This window comes from Notolepis coatsorum (assembly GCF_963971535.1).
Source record: "Notolepis coatsorum genome assembly, chromosome: 20".
Classification (NCBI taxonomy): Eukaryota; Metazoa; Chordata; class Actinopteri; order Aulopiformes; family Paralepididae; genus Notolepis; species Notolepis coatsorum.
Window position 1 is genome coordinate 57,131,620 of NC_140184.1, and position 21,508 is coordinate 57,153,127.

General features: G+C 42.9%; 1 protein-coding gene across 1 annotated transcript in view; it reads left to right on the forward strand.

Annotated features, from left to right (window-relative positions):
- Positions 1-21,508, forward strand: part of thsd4 (thrombospondin type 1 domain containing 4) — a 198,173-nt gene that overhangs the window by 167,908 nt on the left and 8,757 nt on the right. The window contains exon 15 of the mRNA XM_084337554.1: positions 17,666-17,839. Coding sequence (XP_084193680.1) covers positions 17,666-17,839 — 174 coding nt within the window. The remainder of the gene's footprint in view (positions 1-17,665; positions 17,840-21,508) is intronic.

Below are 21,508 nucleotides of genomic sequence, written 5' to 3' on the forward strand. Positions count from 1 at the left end.
ATAAGAATCCAATAGAACGACATTGTGCAATAATACAAGTAATCAAAGTAGGGCATATCGGTATATGTACATGAGTTATTTACAGAGCATGGTAGGACATGCTAGGTCAGGTGATAGTGCAATACACTGTAAGCTACGGATGAGGCACTGGGTCTTTATGTACACTGCTATACAATGCTATATTATACAATCTCAAGTTATACTATACTATTCTTAAAGTGACCTTTCCTTTTGTAAAGTGACCATAAGTGTGAGCGTGTGCAGCATGAGTGTGTGTGTGCTCATGTTAAAGTGGCTGCTAGTGTGTGAGCGTGTACAGTGTGTGTGTTGTGTGTGTGCTCATGTGTGCTTGTGTGTGGAGAGTTCAGTGTTCAAGGCTCTGATGGCCTGGGGGAAGAAGCTGAGCCGAAGTCTCTCTGTCCTAGTTGCTGGTGTTCGCAGGCGTTTGCCTGACCGCAGAAGCTTGAACAGGCTGTTGTTGGGGTGGTGAGGGTCTTTCATTATTCTGCAGGCTCTGGATTTGCACCTCTTGTTATATAAGTCCTGCAGGGGTGGTAGTGCAATACCCGTGGTACGCTCGGCTGAGCGTACCACTCTCTGTAGGGCCTTCTTGTCCTGTGCCGTGCTGTTTCCATACCAGGCAGTGATGTTTCCAGTCAGGATGCTCTCTACAGCTCCGGAGTAGAAGGACTGGAGTATCTTCCCAGATACTCTGAACTTCCTTAACTGTCTCAGGTGGTAGAGGCGCTGCTTCGCCTTTTTTTTACGACTTAGTCTATGTGTGTTGTCCATGTCAGATCCTCTGAGATGTGGACCCCCAGGTACTTGAAGCTGCTCACCCTGTCCACGGTAGCCCTGTTTATCCTCAGTGGTGTGTGTGTCCCCTGCTGTCTTCTCTTAAAATCCACGATCAGCTCCTTGGTTTTACCAATGTTCAGGAGCAGGCTGTTGTCCTGGCACCAGCGTTCCAGTACCTCAACCTCCTCCCGGTAGGCCTTCTCGTCGTTGTCCGAGATCAGCCCCACCACCACTGTGTCGTCCGCAAACTTCACTATGGAGTTGGAGCTGAACTTGGCCACACAGTCATGTGTGTATAGTGAGTACAGCAGGGGGCTCAGAACACAGCCCTGGGGGGACCCGATGCTCAGGGTGATGGTTTTGGAGGTCTGACCCCCTACCCTGACCGCCTGGGGCCTTTCACTCAGAAAGTCCAGTATCCAGGCGCTCAGAGCGGAGCTCAGACTCAGCTCGATCAGAAAGGTGCTAAGTGCTAAGCCTTATTTATAATAGTGTTCACTGACAGACTTGGAGCAAATCACGCCACTTTGCGAAGGCTATCTCGACCTGTGCCTGCAAACTTCTCGAACAAATCATACAAATCGTTTATAAGATCTATTTTCTGGTGTTCCAACGAAACCTCAATCAACAAAATCCCGTCCACAGATTCTGGCTGTACAGGACGAAATGTAAGGTGGCATAGTCAGTTGCTTATAGCCTCATTTATAATAGCGTTCACTGCCAGACTTGGAGCAAATCATGCCACTTTGCGAAGGCTATCTTCGCCTGGGGCTGCATATTTCCCAAACAAATCATATACCGTTTATTTTCTGGTGTTCCAACGAAACCTCAATCAACAAAATCTGTCCATAGATTCTATTCTGGCTGTACAGGACGAAATGTAAGGGAGCGTCCTTATTGCGTAATACTACTGTACTATACTGTAACTTTTCCTGTGACAACACACCCCTCTTGACAATTTAGGCACTGTGCCAGTGAAGATATTTTATAATTGACGAATATTTTGAGTGAGAAAGTTGTATTTAATGTTTAGTTAGGATAATAGAACCTGCATTATCATATACTCCAGAATAAACGTTTCATTGGCCTGCTTCCACCGTCTAATACTCATGGACCCGACGACACGTTATAAATGAAACGTTTATTCTGGAGCATGAGTGTGCGGTGGTACAATTGGAACATGAGTGCAGTCAATAATGATAATAATAATAAACGTATTTATATAGCACCTTACATGCACGGATTGCAGATCAAAGTACTTTATATAATAAATACATAATAAAACAAGTTGCTAATAAAAGTTGCATCACGATGCAAAATCAATCAATAACGCAGATTTTCTGAAAATCCGCCTAAAATACATACCTAAGTAAATGGAAGATTGCTCCACTTCTACAAGGTACATTTGCATGTCCTTGGTATCTAGGGACATCTATGGACCTCAGTGAATGTATTCCCAGTGTCAGAAATATTGTGTCTATTACTAGGCTTGCTTAAATTGTGATGAAACAAAGGAAAATATGAATTATGATTTTTCTTTGCATCTTTGACAGTGAATAACACCATGCAAAAAATTACCAGACATGAAATACTGCCACTGAGCTTATTCAGCACCTTCTTGAGATCACGTGTACAAAGAATCTACGGAAATGAATAAAGGGAAGATGATTAAACAGACGGTTTTGTAGATACAGTACTGAATTCTGCCATCCGGACCTATGAAATTTGAAATATTATTATTAGAGCTGCGTTAACGCATTAACGCGAGACTAGTATCGCGCGATAATATAATTGACGCCGTTAATCTTTTTCTCAAAGTTGGGTCTGTATTGTCCTTAAATACTTGCCGTAGTTCACAGCTGTGGTGCCAGCCGGAAGTGATTGCACGTATGTACCGGAGCTGTAGTCAGAATAATGTGTTAAACTAAAGTAACTTTAGTGGTCCGGTAATCATTGTTATACAGGTGAGGTTAAGAAGTCCTCAGGATATAACACAATTCGGCGATAAGGACGTCTGAATCTGCGCAATGCAAGAAAGAAGAAGTCCGTTGAGAGCTTTGTTTACATTATTAACGTTAGCTTAGCGAGTTAGCATGTTAGCTCACATTAATCGGGCGGCACTTGAAAACATCTACAAGAGGAGGAAATCCACTTTACACACTAAAGGAAGGATCGACTGGACTATCGTGAGTGTTTACAACAGAAATGGCTTGGGTTATTGGAAATATTGGACCGTTTGATGACAATGTGGAGCAATATGAAATGAAAATGGGAGACCCTGATGTTAGCATGTTAGCTCACGTTAATCGGGCGGCACTTGAAAACATCTACAAGAGGAGGAAATCCACTTTACACACTAAAGGAAGGATCGACTGGACTATCGTGAGTGTTTACAACAGAAATGGCTTGGGTTATTGGAAATATTGGACCGTTTGATGACAATGTGGAGCAATATGAAATGAAAATGGGAGACCCTGATGTAAACAAGACAAACGTCTTTCTCTGGTCTGCATCTCCTTAACACTTTGATTGCCATGGTTAAATTCATGATATACCATCCCTTGCCAGCTCTATTTAACATGGAGAAGTTCCCCTTCTTTGCAGGGCTATAACTTTTTAAATTCTATTGCTAGATTGCCATTATTAGGGCCCATTCAATGTCCTATATGTATTGTTCATGGTGTAGCAACGTTAAACTTTTTCATTCACATATTCATACTAAAATATGGTCTAAAGTATAAGTATGTTTTCATCTCTTTCTGCAGCTTTCTCCAGAACGTGATTTATAGCCCCAAATGCATTATATTGATGATCAAATACAGTTTGGTAGGAATCTGTGCGAGATCAAAAATTTCAACTGGACGTACTTCTAGAATTTACTACACGTCATCTGATGTTGACCGGATGGGCGAGGGGGCGTTTATAATTCCGTGGGCAACGTTATACCATTCATCTAATGTGAGTCATATGTTCATCATAGCAGTTTATATCGAACACGGTAATACTACACGCTAAAACTCACCCCAGTCTCCTCGGGCCGTTGGGCGATCAGCGTGGAGTAGACAGTTTTCAATTATGGGATGTTGAAATGCCCGATCTATTTCCAGGTTGTATAATAGTATATACGTCCAAATCATGTTGTTTTTTCGAGTTATTTCCACCGATCGATGTTCACTGTGTGAAGACGGAGTCTCTCTAACATTAGCGAGTGCCCGGACCCCATATGGAGTGAGTCCTGCCGGTTCAAAGGTTGACATCCGGTTTCGATCTGCCGATCGGCCACCAGATGACGCTCTTGAACCGCTAGAGGGTTGAGAGGAGATCAGCACTGTGTGTCAAGGCTGCGGAGGGGAAATATGATTTCGATCACAGATTTTTGAAATATTGATATCAAAGACGAGTTACGGCGTCCTCGGCAACTTGAGAATGGCGGGGAATGACGAGTTCCGGCGTTTTCGGCAGTTAAAGTGTTAACAATTGTGTGTATTGAGCTGTACTCCGACTGTAGTAGCTGTTCAGTGTTCTCTTGGAGGTGGACCTGAGACTGTAGTAGCTGTTCAGTGTTCTCTTGGAGGTGGACCTGAGACTGTAGTAGCTGTTCAGTGTTCTCTTGGAGGTGGACCTGAGACTGTAGTAGCTGTTCAGAGTTCTCTTCATTCATGGAACCGTTACACTGAGCTTGCACTGAATTTGTTGAGAAACCTGCTTCTGCAGCAGTCTGTGTGTGAGCAACCAGTCAGCAGCATTGTGAATTCAGAGATTCACTAAAAGTCACATTGAGAGACAGGTTTGTGTGTGGATTAAGAAATGAAGGTGCACAGAAGAAACTACTGACAGAGAGTGATTTGACACTGGAGAGAGCTGTCAATATCAGTGTAACAATGTTAATGGCATCAAAGGAAGGGCACAGAAAATTACGATAAATCTGGTTTTAAAAGAAACACTGGAAATTACAAAAAGAAGAGACATGTTCATGCTGTTGAACAAGGAGATAGAACAGCTAGTGACTCCTCAGATGAAGAGGAGAGGATAAATCTCCTCCTCTGGTCATTATTTGGGTAAAACACACATTTTGAATGCATTTGGCAGACTTTTTTATATTTTTTTTAGCCATTTTAATGTAGATTAATCTAGATCAATTCCAGGATTGCAGCTAGATTAATCTAGATTAAAAAATTTAATCTATGCCCAGCTCTAATTATTATATAGAATATGAGGCTTATAAATGACCTCATTATAGCGATGTTGCACATCTATGGATCGGGCCAAATCTACTCGTTCCAATGACAGAGTTCAATTTGGATTTAGTATCACCAGGCATGCATGAAGAACCGAAAATGAAATCTACTGTATTTACAGTCAGCTTTTTATTTTTGAGACAGCTCCGCCATTTTGAAACCAAATTCAACACGGATGGTTGCTAAATGTTCACAGAAGGGAGACAAACTAACTGCGCTCCAAACTATGCCAATAACGTTCAGTTTTGTGGTATATAATCCCGAGAAATAGAAATAAAAAATAATAATCAGGAAGTAATTTGCTTCCAGAAGGCTGGAGCACCCTAGGAGATGTAGTTTTTCGAAATGTCAACGCTCATTGAAATCCCTGTCTTTCCTTCATCATAATGACTACAGCAAAATGGCTGCTTGTGATTCAAAATGGCCGACCTCTGTGAAAATATTTCAAAAACTAAAATCTCATTAACTCATTGGACGCCATCGCTTAAGTGTGCGAGAGGGCGCTAGAGCGCCACCACTTTAATCAATGGGAGGACTGGGAGATTTGCGAGTGCTTAAAATATATCTTAAATTATGGCTATGGTCTAATACACCCGTCGATTATCAGTGAGTTGCTTGCAGTCAACATGTACAACACGGATTGTTTTTTCATCTGTACATTTCCGTTTTATACCGTTTTGAATACGAGTATAGTTTTGGTGATTTCTAGTAATTCCAGAGAAAGACGCGATAATAGCCCTTTAGTGGAATACACAACATGAAATTTTTCGGATGATTATCGAATCTTCCTGAAATCAACGCTAGATCATCATTATTATCCTTCCTCGTGCATACATGAAATGGCCCTCGTAGCTCGCCACCCCCCCCCCCCCCCACCCCCCCCCCCACCTCCTGCACCCAACGGAAAACAGCCACACATACACACACAGATACAGCGTCGATCGGGGTAGAAATACATATCAGATCAATGATCAAATGTATATATAGTATTCTTACCTTGTATCTGAGGTAATGCAAAAGAAATAATCCAATTATCTGATCGCCATTTGAAGTACTGGGCGCGGAGGTCCGTGCCACGTTCAACAGCATTGCATATGAGGGGCGGGGGGGGGGGCAGCCTCGCAGATGTATCGTTGAAATCAGGTTACCTCGCCTGAGTATTTAAACCACGCCTGCACGGCTTGGATCGTCCCAGAAAATAAACGATTTGCCGTTTTGCGAGCTCAGACCCATTCCCAATGATAACATCAGGCTGGATGGATGAAAATGAATGGATATCGCTAATAAAAGAAATAACGATTAAAACCCGACTATACTCGTGATTGGCGCTCAAGCGATGGCGAGTTAACCCGACTATCACCGTGACTGGTGTCCAATGAGTTAATAACACTTTAACCTATTGGTAAACAAACCTATTGCTGAAAATATACACTATGACTGCTGTTGTGACATGGTTAGGATGTTTACTGTTGGATACATTTGAAAAAGAAAAAAACATTATGTCATACAGTCTAGAGCAGTCTAAACTTTTCAGGCCGGGACCCAAAAATAACGGGGTCAGAGAGCCGCGACCCCCACTATTATAGGAGGTAAAACAATTTAAGTTTAATATTATTATTATTTTTTTTAATAAATGGAAATGTATGGTTGTAACATGCACACGTTCAAACGCACACACACGAATAAGCATTGGAGGATTTTTTTTTTTTTTTATATCTTTTTCCCCCTCCATTTTCCTCCGATTTTCTCCCATCCCAATGTTAGTCGTTATGCCAATTCCCAATCCCCTTCCTGGTCGCTGCGCACTTACCCCCCACAGTCGGTCTGGGAGAGTGGAGGCTATCACGTGCTTCCTCCGCCAATCGACCGCTTCTTTTCACCTGGCAGCGCGGATTCTCATTGAGAGGGCGTAGCGTGTGGAAGGATCACACTATCCCACTCAAGTCCTATCCGCGCTTAGCAGGCGCCCCGACCCAACTGTAGGAGTCGCTGTTTACAACGACCCGGACCCACCCCGCCAGCTTCTCCCACCCTCTAATACTGCCAATTGTATTAGTGTGAACGGCCAGCCAAGCTGGTGACAACCCCGGAAGCATTGGAGGCTTTTAACCAGGGCCGGACTGGGGAAATCATTCAGGCCAGGAAATGTAGTGCAAAATATAGCCCCAGTCAGGCCTCTTTTTAAGCAGGGGGTCTGGGGGTCCCCCACCAGGACATTTATTGTTACAAAGACTTCATTTCCTGCATTATGGTGCAGGCATTTTTTTTATTTGTACCCTTTAAATGCCAGTGTTTGTGATGGCATCACAAATTATTGTTAAAAAACAGGCTAGCATAATGTATGATTAGCAACAACACTGATTTTGATGGATTTTCAGTTTTTTTGTAATGTCAGATTGAAAATACAATATTTTATTCAACTTCAGCCCTGATCATAACACCACATATTAATTTTATAATTCTAACCCTTTAAATGCCAGAGTGTGTGATGGCATATATTTGCAATATATCAAATGCAAAGTAGATTTTTTTGGGGGGGATTATTACAGGCTAGCATGTGTCAATGATTAGCAACAACAGTTTTTTGTAAGGGTCCCGCCTCCACCAATCACATGCGGCTCCTTTTGTGTGTGTGTGTGAGAGCAAGAGAGAGAGAGAGATAGTTCTCCAACTTGTGTGAGTTGCAGTGATCTCCTGGTTGTTCCCCGCCTAGGTTATCTAACTATTGTGCTGCTGCAACTAGAAACACTGTCCTGGCCTGCTTCTAAGTTCAGTGGCCTGACTGCAAAAAAATAAATAAAAGAAATTGGATTTTTTTTTTAAATCATCTGGCGACCCCCAATGCCTCTTTATAGTGCTTAGGGATTTGCGCTTATTTACCACGTGAAGATGGTAGGTGCGTAGCATTAATTGCTCGGTGCAATTGGCGGAGCTCAAGAGACGAGGAACTACCTGGGGGAGGAAGGACAGCCCAAAGCCGTGTTGGATGGAGAAAAGTCGTAGATGGCCTATGCTCCATTGGGAGCGATGGGCCTAAGTAATAATAAATTAAAAAAAAAGCAATTGCTGCGGGCCTTTGTGGATACAGAGCATATTTCGACGAGGCTCATTTGCATAGAAAGGGGACATGTTCCGCCCATTACCTCATTTAAATATGTGTCAATTGCACCGGACGCAATGCTGACGGAACACAGTTGCCACCTCATTTCACCCGTTGCGCGTCCTCTGTGGATACCAAACAGAGTTTCAGAGCGATATGCACTAGGGCTGTCTTAAATGCTTCGAAGCTTCGAACGTTCGATTCGATGGCACAAGCTTCGAACATTAAAAAAAAAATCGAAGTTTAAAAAAAAAAAAAAAAAAAAATTAATTTCTTTTTTCAAATTTTTTTTTTTTCAAATTTTTTTTTTTACTTCGATTGTGTGTGTGTGTGTGTGTGTGTGTGTGTGTGTGTGTGTGTGTGTGTGTGTGTGTGTGTGTGTGTGTGTGTGTGTGTGTGTGTGTGTGTGTGTGTGTGTGTGTGTGTGTGCTACCCATCCCAGTTAGGACAGCCGAATCCCGTCCAATCTTTCGCCGTCGACTAAAGACTCACTTCTTCAACCATTATCTGAAATGATAAAAAAAAAAAAAAAATATCTAACCGTGACTAACCTTACTGTCATGCACTTGTCCTAATAAACTAACCTACACTGTAACACGCAACACTTTGATGAACATTGTTACTCAGCTGATAGAGTTGTACCCTTCTTGCTGTCTTGTCGTACAGAACTTGTAAGTCGCTTTGGATAAAAGCGTCAGCTAAATGACTAAATGTAAGTGTGTGTGTGTGTGTGTGTAGGTGTGTGTGTGTGTGTGTGTGCGCGCACCTTGTAGAATTCCACACATAAGAAAGAAAGATACTGGGATGAATAAACAAAATAGGAAATAAAATGTAGAAATGCATGCAATACATAAATAAATATGAATCTCCATATATGAAATATAACATTTAGATAAGGTGCTACTGAGATGTTTTGGTGAGTTCTTTGTTTTTTTGTGGAAGTTGCCCTTCTTAAAAATGCATGAACATTCACTGATAATTGGTCTGTAGTGGAGTCTACAAGGTCTACATTGCCGGACCATGTAGAATTCGGACCTTGTAGACTGACATAATTCTGTGCATAGTTTAGTCTACACAGGCCATATTTCAAATAATCAAAATCTTACTTCATTCATCTTAAACATTCTTGATTTGGGGGATTGGTAGTTCCCATGAAATCTGAAGTTGTTCAAACGACAACAGCGATCCACCTTGAATTAAATCACACAGCCGAGTGAAACCTTGTTGGATGCGTCAGTCACGAAAGGGGCTACTTAATTAATTAATCCAACCCACTTTATTTATAGAGCACATTTAAAAACAACAACGTTTACGAAAGTGCTGTACAAGTCCCACAACATAAGATAAAAAAAAAAAAAAAAATTAAAAAAAAAAAATTAAAAAAAAATATTTTTTTTAATTTTTTTTTAATTTTTTTTCGAAGCTTCGAATTAAAATCGAAGCTCGGCCCCGAAGCTTCGATTGCCAAAAAAAGCTTCGAAGGTCAGCCCTAATATGCACCGGCTTTGCGTCGGAAAAAGCCACGCAAACCCTTTGTGGATCCCACCCTAAGTGTGAATAAATTGTATCTACTCTTTTTGCTATGAATGGGTAAGAGGAAACAAACAATGGATCTCATGATTGAAAGTGTACGTAACTATCTTTGTAACTATCTTCTGCCAGGGATTATTCTGATCTTAATCCCCTATCTGCCAGCGCTGTAAATCTATGGGGATGTTCCCCTTCTTTGCAGGGCTATGACTTTTTAAATTGTATTGCTAAATTGACATTACTATGGCCCATTCAACGTCAAGTATCTATCATTTAGGATGTAGCAACGTTCTACTTTTTCATTCACATATTCATACTAAAATACGGTCTAAAGTATAAATATGTTTTTATCGTTTTCTGCAGCATTCTGCAGAACGTGATTTATAGCCCTAAATACATATATGACATCATCAAATGTAGTTTGATACCGATTGACGTCATATTAAAACTTTCAATTGTGCAAGGTCCTAAGCGTCATGCCTCATCATCTGCTGGTGACCGGAGGGGGGGGGGGCGTTAAATCATTTATGTAGTATGGGCGATATATATATCAGAGCAGATTATACGTTTAAATATAATCAAACACGCTGAAACTCACCTCAGCTTCCTCGTAGCGTTGGGCGATCAGCGTCGAGCAGAAAGTTCTCTATTATGGGATGTTGATATATGCCAGGGGTCAGCAACCTTTTTGACATGGAGTGCCTGTTTGAAATATAGTTGTAACTAGTGTGCCTAAACAATATTCCATGCATCGTAATTTTTTTTCTCATAATCAGGTATTTTTAATGATAATTTTTACATTATTACATCATTATTGTTATTGTTATTATTAACAATATTATTATGATGGTTGTATCAACCCTAAATCTGAGTTGGGGGGGGGGGATGCAATGCAGACAAACAGCTGCATACAGTGCGACCATTTCACTCACATTTGCCCATAAATTTTTGGACACATCACACACCATCGGTGTGTGTACTGTACGTGTGCTGTCATAGCTCCACCTACAGGCCTAATGGAGAACACCAGGAGAACACCAGGATGTGAATGGAGGGTGAATGTGAGGTATATCGTGTAAATAAGTTTTGATTGATCGCAAGACTACACTGTAAAAATAATAATAATAATAAGTTACCAGAACTTAAAAATATTGAGTTCAGTTACTGTGCATTAAGGTGTTCAGTTTTCAATCCATAATAAGTTAACAGAAAAATAAGTACACAACCACATTATTTCAACCTAATAAAACTATGTTTATTGTCATTGTTTTAAGAACACAAGTTGACTTGGTAATACTCACATTTTGAGTAAAAAAATGGCTTTTAACATGTGCAATGTTCAATGAAATAGAAAAATAAATAATACAATTTGTTGATTAATCCCACTGGTCACAACGGTGACCGTAATAATGTTTTTGTTATAAGGCTCTGCAAATGTTACTGAATGATGTAGCAATGTATTTCCAGCTAAATTGAAATAATAAACAAATAAAGGGTCTCAATTAAATATGTGGTTGTAAAAAGAACCTGTGGGAGGATTTCAACAAGATAAATGCGACAACAGTGCAAAATATTTCACTATAATATTTCAAAGCAAAAAAAAAAATAAGTATAATCTTTTTTTTTTTTTTTTTTTTACTGTTGCCCCCTGTGCCTATGCAAATGCCCCCGCGTGCCTAGGGTTGCCTACCCCTGATATATGCGATCCATTTCCAGGTTGTATAATAATATATACGTCCAAATCATGTTGTTTATCGAGTTATTTGCAACCGATCAATGTCCAGTGTATCAAGATGGAGTCCCGCTAACGATAGCGAGTGCCCGGACGAAATATGGGTGAGCACCACTTCCGGCGCGTCACTTCCTGTTTGGGCGATCCGCCGATCGGCCACCAGATGGCGCTCTTGAACCGTTGGAGAGTTGAGAGGAGATCAACAAGGGATCTCAAGACTCCGTGGGTAAAATATGATTGCCATCACAGATTTTTGAAATATTGATCTCAAAGACGCTTTACGGCGTCATTGGCAGATTACGCATGGCGGAGAATGACGTGGGAACACGTCATTGGCGAATAAAGGGTTAAGTAGTTCGTAAGAACAAATTTACAAAAGTCGTCCTCCGGATACCTGAACACGTGAAAAGGTGTTCGTAAATGGCCCAAGTGTTCTCAGCTGTGATCCCCTGAATGAAGAACGTCGAATGAAGGTAGCGCGAAAGCAATTTGCGACTGATGAAAATTGGGTGGATAAAATACAATGCACAGGTGATTAAACTGGGTATAACATATATACATAATACTGAGTACTAGTGCTCATCAGATGCATGTACAGAGTTGTAGTATTTATATGTACAGTGATACAGGTATAAAGACCCTATTGTACTAAGTCATACTGTAGAACATGACATCTTAGCTTATTTAGTAGTGTCTATACGAGTACAAGACCACCCAGAAAAAGCGGCATGGGACGGATTAACAGGTGAGGTTAACGTGGTGTCAGGAGAGGAGCGCATAGCGGCTAAAGTGAAAAAGAAATGGGCTCATGTGAAAGCAGTGTCCAAAAAAAGATTCAGCAGTCCGATGCTGCACTCGACTTTGGAACGAGTGCGCGCGTGGCTCTCATTGTAGGCCACCTCCTGCTCTGTCTGGGGGTTGGTGAGTGTGGTCATGAACCAGGGGGGCAGCCATAGACGGCGGGTGTGTAAGGCACGGGCAGGCTATGCCTTCCCAGACCAGTCGACACATTATTTTTATTTATTAAAAAAAAAAAAAAAATTACCCTTTTTTCCCCCCTGTGTACCAGTGTGTGTGTGGGGGGGCTGGGGTCGGCCGACCGTGGGTGTCAATGGATAGGTGTGGTCAGGGGTGCAGTCGTAATATGGGCGGAGGCCAAACGGTATCCTATTATTATGCAAAGTCTAGGCACTTATCACCTAGACTTTGCATAATAATAGGATGCGCGCACTTCGAAGCCCAAACGCTGTTTGACCGCGGTTGCCCAGCACTGCACCACTGGGTGTGGTGACACTTAACATTCCAGACAGCCTGAATACCCTGAAGACTAGAGTTCAAGTTCAAGTTCTTTAATAGTTGTCATACAGAAGTACAGAATACTTTCATACAAAATGCTTCTTACTGTTACGCTCCAGAGACTGTGCTAGACAAGATAGTATCAAATAACATAATAACATAATATAGCATGAATTTAGAAGAAGAAAATGAGGTCACAGTGTTCGGTATAGACATATGTACAATGTTCTGAGTTACCATATAATATACAATACACAATACTATGCAGTGTACTAATGTACAGTACTATCTAGTGCAAAGCAGAAATGGGATGAGGTACAATTTTAGGTACAATTTACAGTAAGGTGTACGAGTTGTAGTGCAATCCTTCATCCATAAATATAAAGTGTGGGGAGTGGGTGCTACAGTGTGTTTGTTTAAAGTGGGTGTGTGCTATAAGTGTGTGGAGTGGGTGCTACAGTGTGTTTGTTTAAAGTGAGTGTGTGCGTGTGGATGTGTGTGCTATGTGCGTTTGGTGGTTGTTGTTGTGTAGTGTTCATTCATTGTTCGTTTAGCAGCCTGATGGCCTGGGGATAGAAGCTTCTTCTGAGTCTTTCTGTGCTCGCCTTGAGACTCCTGTATCGCTTGCCTGACCGCAGCAGTTCAAAGAGGCAGTTGTTCGGGTGACTGGAGTCTTTAATGATTCTCTTAGCCTTGCCCTTGCAACGCTTGTAGTAAATGTTCTGGAGGGTGGGGAGCCCCCCTCCAATTGTGCGTTCGGCTGAACGTGTCACTCTTTGTAGTCTGCTTTGGTCTTGTGCAGTGCTATTCCCAAACCAGGAGGTGATGTTGCCGGTCAAGATGCTCTCTATTGTACATGAGTAGAAGTTCTTAAGGATCTTCTGGCTGACTTGGAACTTCCTTAGGCGCCTGAGGAAGTAGAGGCGTTGTCGTGCCTTCTTCACAACACTGTTAATGTGTGTGGTCCATGTCAAGTCCTCGGATATGTAGGCTCCGAGGTACTTAAAGCTGTTGACTCTCTCAACCGGTGCCCCGTCGATGCTGAGGGGGCTGTAGTCCTTGACCCCCGACCTCCTGAAGTCCACAATCATCTCCTTTGTTTTGCTGACGTTCAGGGAGAGGCTGTTTTCCTGGCACCATCCCGCCAGGACCTTGACCTCTTCCAGGTAGGCCCTCTCGTCGTTGGCAGAGATCAGGCCCACCACCACTGTGTCGTCAGCAAATTTGACGATTGTATTGCTACTCCGCTGAGCCACACAGTCGTGTGTGTACAGGGAGTAGAGGAGGGGACTCAGAACACAGCCCTGGGGGGCCCCTATGTTGAGGGTGATGGATGAGGAGGTGCAGTTGCCTGCTCTCACCACCTGGGGTCTGCCAGTCAGGAAGTCCAAGACCCACTGGCAGAGGTCATAGCCCAAGCCCAGGTCCCTGAGCTTGGCTATGAGTATGGAGGGGACTATGGTATTGAATGCCGAGCTGTAGTCGATGAATAGCATTCTCACATAGTTCCCCTGCCTCTTGTCCAGGTGTGATGCTGCTGTGTGCAGCACATGGGATATGGCGTCCTCCGTGGACCTGTTGGGGCGGTATGCAAATTGCAGGGGGTCCATGTTGATGGGGAGGGAGGAGCAGATGTAGCCCTTTACTAGCTTCTCGAAGCACTTCATGGCTATGGAGGTGAGAGCTACAGGGCGGTAGTCGTTGAGGCAAGCAGGCTTGGATTTTTTGGGTACAGGGATAATAGTGGACTTCTTCAGGCAGGTGGGGATGACAGCCTGTTCTAAGGACAGGTTAAATATGTCAGTGAATACTGGGGCCAGTTGGTCGGCACAGACTTTTAGGACGCGGCCGGGGATGCCGTCTGGACCTGCTGCCTTCCTGATATTCACTTTTTTAAAGGTCCGCCTCACCTCATGCTCTGTTACCCTGAACACTGCGCCTCCATCAGCAGCCGACCCCCCCCCCCCCATTGCCGAGGCTTGTGAGCTGGTGTTGTTATTACCAGCATCAAACCTCGCATAGAAGGTATTGAGGTCATTTGCTAAGGAGATGTCACTGTTCAGTTTGAGGGAGGCGCCTTTGTAGTCTGTCATCGTTTTGAGCCCCTGCCACATCACTCAGGTGTATGATTGATGCTCTCATTGATACTATGTTTGTTTCTGAAGTGTGTGTGTGTGTGTGTGTGAGATATATAGAGAGAGGGGGGGTGAGAGAGATGAGGAAGGGGCAAGAGAGAAAGAGAGCTGGGAGAGTGTGGGTGAATGTGTGGGTGAATGTAACAAGTTCCTAACGTTTTTTTTCCCCTATTATTTCATGCACACTTTATTCATTGTTTTAAATTATTATTTTCTTTTAAGTTATTTTGTGCATCACTCTGTTTTGAATTTGATGCAAATTTGCAATGCATGAGGGTCATCCTTTTGTGTTAAATGGCTGCATAAAGCAAGCATTTGTTGACTCGCATGTTGATAAGAGTATTAAAACTTGGAACTTGAAAAAGATCTGTTTAAGATAGAAAAAAAAGAGAAAAAAAATGTGATTCAGACTGTCCAGGTTCGCTCCCACCACAGAGCTTGCTTTTTTGACCAGTTTGTTTATTTTGTGTGTGTTGGTGTTGCCCCCCCCAGCATACCACAGCGAAGAAGAGGGCACCAGCAACCACAGACTGGTAGAACATCTGCAGCAGTTTGCTGCAGACATTAAAAGACCTGAGCCTTCTCAGGAAGAACAGTCTGCTCTGTCCCTTCCTGTAGGGCCTCGATGTTGTTCGTCCAGTCCAGTTTACTATCACTTGACCGGACCCAGGGTTGTTCCCAGCCTAGTGCGACTCAAGGTTCTTTGGTAGACTATTGCATTGGTCCATTCATTGAAGATGAACGCAATGCGACATCCTTTACTAGGCTCACCCACCAACAGTGCAAGTGCTGAACTGCTGATCCGAATGTATAAGTAAAAACCATATTATGCGTTTTCATCAATAAATAAATGGCCAAAAAAAGATTCTCTCGCCCACTAATAAATTCTTTCATGGGGCCAAGAATCTACAGCTCATATACTGTATATATATATATAATATATATTGATGCAAAACAGAATTATGTGTGTTGTGTGTGCGTGCGCGCTGCGGTGGCCAGGAGAGCGCAACAAGATGGTATACTTTATGGATTATGAATAGTATATTCCACTATAGCAGTATTATATGGTGTGCTGTACATTTGAATCTAATCTAATGTGCACGGGGCCATCGCATGAGCTGGACAGGTGTGTATGTCTGTGTGGTGGTGACGTGAATGCGTATCTGCCATGCAAGACTAGACCAGGGGTTCCCAAACTTTTCAGGCCGGGGCCCAGAAAATAAGGCGTCAGAGAGCCGCGGCCCAATGCACATCGTCAGGCTTTTTATTTAATTTTTTTTGCCAGGCGACCGATTTTTTAAGCCAAATATCACTTCAATCCTATTAAGTTAGTTCAAGTTAGTTATTCATTTATATGTGCTATTTATGAGAGGGCTAACTTGTTGCAAAATAATAATGATAATAATAATAGCCTCATTAAAATACTATTGTTACTTCGGTTGTTTTCAGCGTTTTATGTGCATAATCTGTTATTTAGTTTGAAATGTTCGTTGAAATAAGTAGATTTTTCGTTTTTGTTTATTTATTAAGTTAATATAAAACCATATAGTCACATTTTAGAATACAATAGAATAGAATTTTAGAATACAACTAGAAACACTGTCCTGGCATGCTTCTAAGTTCAGTGGCCTGACCAAAAAAATTTAAATAAAAAAATTAAAAATTAAAAAATTAAAAATTAAAAAAATATTTCTTTTATTTATTTTTTAAATTTTTTTAATCATCTCGCGACCCCGACTTTGGGAACCACTGGACTAGACGAGCAGGCTGTAGTCAAATCTGAAGTGTCCGACGTTCTGACTCCTCCCCCGGCTGCACTCGGCTACTCTCGTCTATTTTCGAGGCGAGCCGAAATCAATCTCGAACATGCCTACTTCCGTACTTTCCGCGAATCAGCGCTCGTCCTGTGGCTAGCGGAAGTTGCCAGTGAGCGGATTCTCCGGGGATGCAGCTGGAGGCTACTCGTCCGCTCCTTTCGACAGCATCATTTGCGTGCAACCAAAAAAAATTAAAAATGTTCCACACTCCGCGCAAGTTCCATCCCATAGTAGCCTTCCCTAATCTCCAGCTCACCCTCCGCCTATGGGGGCAGCGCATATACGCGATCTCCTAATAAAACAAGTCATTAGAATAGTAAAAGCCTATACTGTTGCTGGAACAACTCATTACACACATATACAGTATGTACCAATTAGCTATGCATTTCCAGCAGCTCCTTGCTCAAGGTGCGCACCCACATATCTGTTAAGATGTAGGAGTTATGTACAGTTTGTACTGTGTTTTACTATTATGCACTCTGCTACTAAGATAAGATAAGATATTCCTTTATTGATCCCCTTGGGGAAATTCATGCATCATAGCAGCATGGGGAGGGGGGGTACCGGTAGTAGACGACATTGTACAGGTCATACAATTATAGTACAGTGGAGAAGTAAAAATTTAAATAGAATAAAAAGGAAGTGTAAACAATATAATTAACTAAGGAATCTACCTTGCCTATATTACTACCTACTATGCTAATATGCACTGAGGTTTATAGCACTCAAGTTCGACACTGTTTTGACAAACAATGTTACTTACCCTTAGCTGCCAGAATTGTACCCTTCCTGCTGACTTGTTGTACAGAACTTGTAAGTCGCTTTGGATAAAAGCGTCAGCTAAATGTAAATGTAATGTAGTATACGCATGCACTCCTTTCCTATTGTTCCTGGGGATATGTCACCCAGCATGTGGCTTGACACAACACTCTTTCTCTTCTAATAATCTCCATTCACAGTCTCAGTGGCCACTGCTTAATCCTCCTGTATTCTAACGAGCCACCCTCTTGTCTCCTCAGTGCGCTGTGCCCTGTGGGTTGGGCCAGAGGTCTCGGGAGGTGAACTGTGTCAGCAACGTGGGAGACTTTGTGACCGATGAGGAGTGCAACATGAATCTCCGGCCCAGCGACGCAGAGAACTGTGACATGGGGCCCTGTGCCAAGAGCTGGTTCCTCACTGACTGGGGCAATAGGGTGAGTATTTAGACCCTCTACAGTACATCCACAACTCCCCCCCTCCTTTATTTCTGCATACAAGGCAAAACATTTCTATACATCTGTACTGGCTTCAATAACCAGTAGTCATGGTGACGTCATCATTGGAATGTTTTTTTTTTGAACAAGGTTTTTATTTGAAAGTCATTTTTACAGGCAGTCCCACATGGGCCAAAAGAAAGAAAAATAAAATAAGGCCCTCCCTCCCTCCCTCCCCCCACCCCTATACCAGACAAAATCATTCTACAATATCTTAGATAGTCTATTAATCATTGTTTTTCCTTTTAAATCACCCGACACATATCTCTTGCATTCTGAAGATAGAGAAGAAGAAAAGTAAGAACATAATAGAAAAAATAAACAATAACAAGCTGAGAGACCAGGAAGGCCAGTCAGATCGCCTCTGTCACATTATCCGCTTCCATACCCTCAAAGAAAGTTAGGAAAGGATCCCAAATATTGTGGAATTTTTCGGTACAACCTCTGATAGTATACCTGATCTTCTCCAGTTTAATATGATACATGACCTCTCTCATCCAGTGGCCGTAGACAGGTGAACCCGGGTCCTTCCATTTGAACAGTATCAGCCTTCTGGCCAAAAGTGAGCAGAAGGCCAGCATTCTAGATTCCCACCATCTAAAGTGGATGTCCGCTGGGGCCACTCCGAATAATGCAATATATGGTGATGGCTCCACTTCCTATCCAAATATCTTAGAGAAGGTGTCAAAGATGGTCTGCCAGTAGGTGTGCAACTTTGGGCACGTCCAGAACATGTGGAGCAGTGGCTGGAGCCTGTCGGGATATATCTTAGAGAGCCTGTCTTTAGACCAATGCAGTCGGTGTACAATTTTAAATTGGATAACCGCATGTTTAAGGCAAATGGAAGAGGAGAGAATCCCCTGTATTATCTTGTCCCATGTGACCTCTGTGATTGGTTCACCTAAGTCAGTCTCCCATCTGCCCCTGAGGAGGTCTAAAGGTGTCGAGTTGCTTCTATTAAGTAGTTCATAAATTCTGCTTATAGCCTGTTTCTGGATCAGTTCAAGATTGAGTCTAAAAGGGAGGCAGGAGGACACACTGGGTAGCAGTCCGAGTTCGAAGTTACGAAGCTCCGGAGTTGCAAGTATCTATAGAAGTGTGACCTAGGGATCTTGTATTTCTGTACTAGCTGTTCAAAGGAGGCAAAGTTGCCGTCTATATAGAGGTCAGACAGCGTAATCACTCCACTCCCAACCCAACCGTCAAAGGCCTTATCCATCGTTGATGGGACAAACATGTGATTTCTTGTGATCGGAGCAGCCAGTGATAGTTCCCTGAGGGAGAAGGTTCTTCTAAATTGGTTCCACACTTTTATCGAGTGGATGACAACTGGGTTCGAGGTAAAGCTAGATATGGGCTGTGTGAACGGGAGCTTAGCACATAACAAGGCAGATAGGGAGGTGGATTTAACCGACGCTCTCTCCAGTACTGTCCACCAGGGGGCTGTGTCCTCCCCCTTTACCCAGTATAATAACAATCTTATGTTTGCTGCCCAGTAGTAGTAAATAAAGTTTGGAAGCGCCATCCCACCCATTACGTGGGGTCTCTGCAGCATAGATCTTTTGATCCGGGCGTTTTTTTGTTCCAGATAAAAGAAGATATCTGGTTGTTTATCTTGGAGAAGAATGTCTTGGTCAGGAAGACTGGAAGACTCTGAAATACATATAGAAATTTCAGCAATACATTCATCTTTATTGTCTTGATTCTCCCACCCAGGGATAGTGACAGGGGGTCCCAACGTTCAATATCTCTCGCCAGGTTAGACAGTAAAGGTTTATAGTTAGCCATATATAGGTCCTTATGTTCATGCGTGATCCATATCCTGAGGTACTTGAACTTTTTAGGGCTAATTTTAAACGGGAATGTGCTCAGAGGTATCTGATCCGCCGAGGTGCCGACAGGCATCAGTTTGCTTTTTTGAATGTTGATTTTGTATCCGGATATTTTGCCGAAGTCCGCAAGTAGGGTCATCAACCGAGGAAGACTCGTTTGGGGTTGTGATATATATATATACAACAACATGTCGTCCGCATAGAGCGAAACTTTATGCTCCGAGCCCGCGCGCATGATCCCCTTGATATCGGCGTTCTGCCTCAGAGCCAGCGCAAGGGGCTCCATTGCGATCGCGAAAAGGAGTGGAGATAAAGGACATCCCTGTCTCGTACCCCTATGGAGTTCAAAGTAGGTGGATAGATTGTTGTTGGTGCGAATGGCAGCCATCGGAGACGTATATAGAATTCTAATCCAAGCTATGAGTTTGGGGCCAAACCCAAACCTCTCCAGAGCGTGAAAAAGATAGTCCCACTCCACCCGATCAAACGCTTTTTTCGCATCAAGGGAGAGGACCACCTCAGGTGTTCCGGGTGGAGAGGGGCTATACAAGATATTTAGGAGGCGTCTGATATTAAAGAAATAGTACCGATTCTTGATGAAGCCTGTTTGGTCCGGCGAGATAATTGAGGGGAGAACCCCCTCCAGACGACGGGCCAGAACCTTAGCGAGAACCTTGACATCGGCGTTAAGGAGGGAAATTGGACGGAACGAGCTGCATTCCAGGGGGTTCATGTCTTTCTTAATGATTAAGGAGATAACCGCTTGGCGCATGGTCGGAGGAAGAGAATTTGTTGAGAATGATTCGACAAATACGGCTAGCAGCAGTGGGGACAGCTGGGTTGAGAATTTTTTGTAGAAGTCTGTAGGGTAACCGTCTGGCCCCGGGGATTTGCCACTCTGCATAGATCTAATCGCTGACGTAATCTCTGCAACCGTAAGTTCCTCCTCCAGATCTGCGGCACTCTCTGGGTCAACTGTCGGGACACGGAGGGTCCTATAGAAATCGTCTAGCGTGGAGGGCCCCACTTGCTCAGCCTGTCGCCTTGACAGGAGGTCAAACTCAGTTTGCAGCGATATACGTTTTTTCAACGTGTCGGTTGATGGCGAGTGGCTATGTAGTCTATCTAGCTCCAAAATCTCGTCCGTCAGTTGCTTAAGGCGTGCCGTGTTTATCTTCTTTTGGTTGGCGCAATATGAAATCACCTGTCCCCTTAAGTACGCCTTCAGTGATTCCCAAATGGTTAACGAAGACATTCCAGGAGTCTTATTAATGTCGAGAAATAATGTAATTTCCGAGGTGATGAAGCTTGTGAAGGCTTCCTCCGACAGGAGCAACGGGTTGAGTTAGGGCTGGGCGATTTGGCCAAAAACGTTATCATGATAAAATTATAAAATTATTTTCATATAACTCGATATCGATAATTATCGTCGATATAATGTCTGTCAAGTTTAATTAACTTCTTATGCCTGGCGCCGATGGACGGGCTATTAATACTTGTTTTGCTGCTGCGAATGTCTCGAGTTGATGTCGTCATCAGTCCGCGCACGTTAGCAGTTAGCCAGAGCAAGCGGTGTATCCAATGTACTAAATATGACCCTAAAATACTCCGTACCTCCCCAATACATTGCAACGACATCCACCGCATACCCCACACTACTCTAACCGTTACCTCAGAATTCACGCCACACACCCACTCGGCACGTAAACTATAAAATAGCGCCGTGCAAGCTAATTATCCTAGCCAGCCTTGTTTCCAATATACTAACTATTACCCT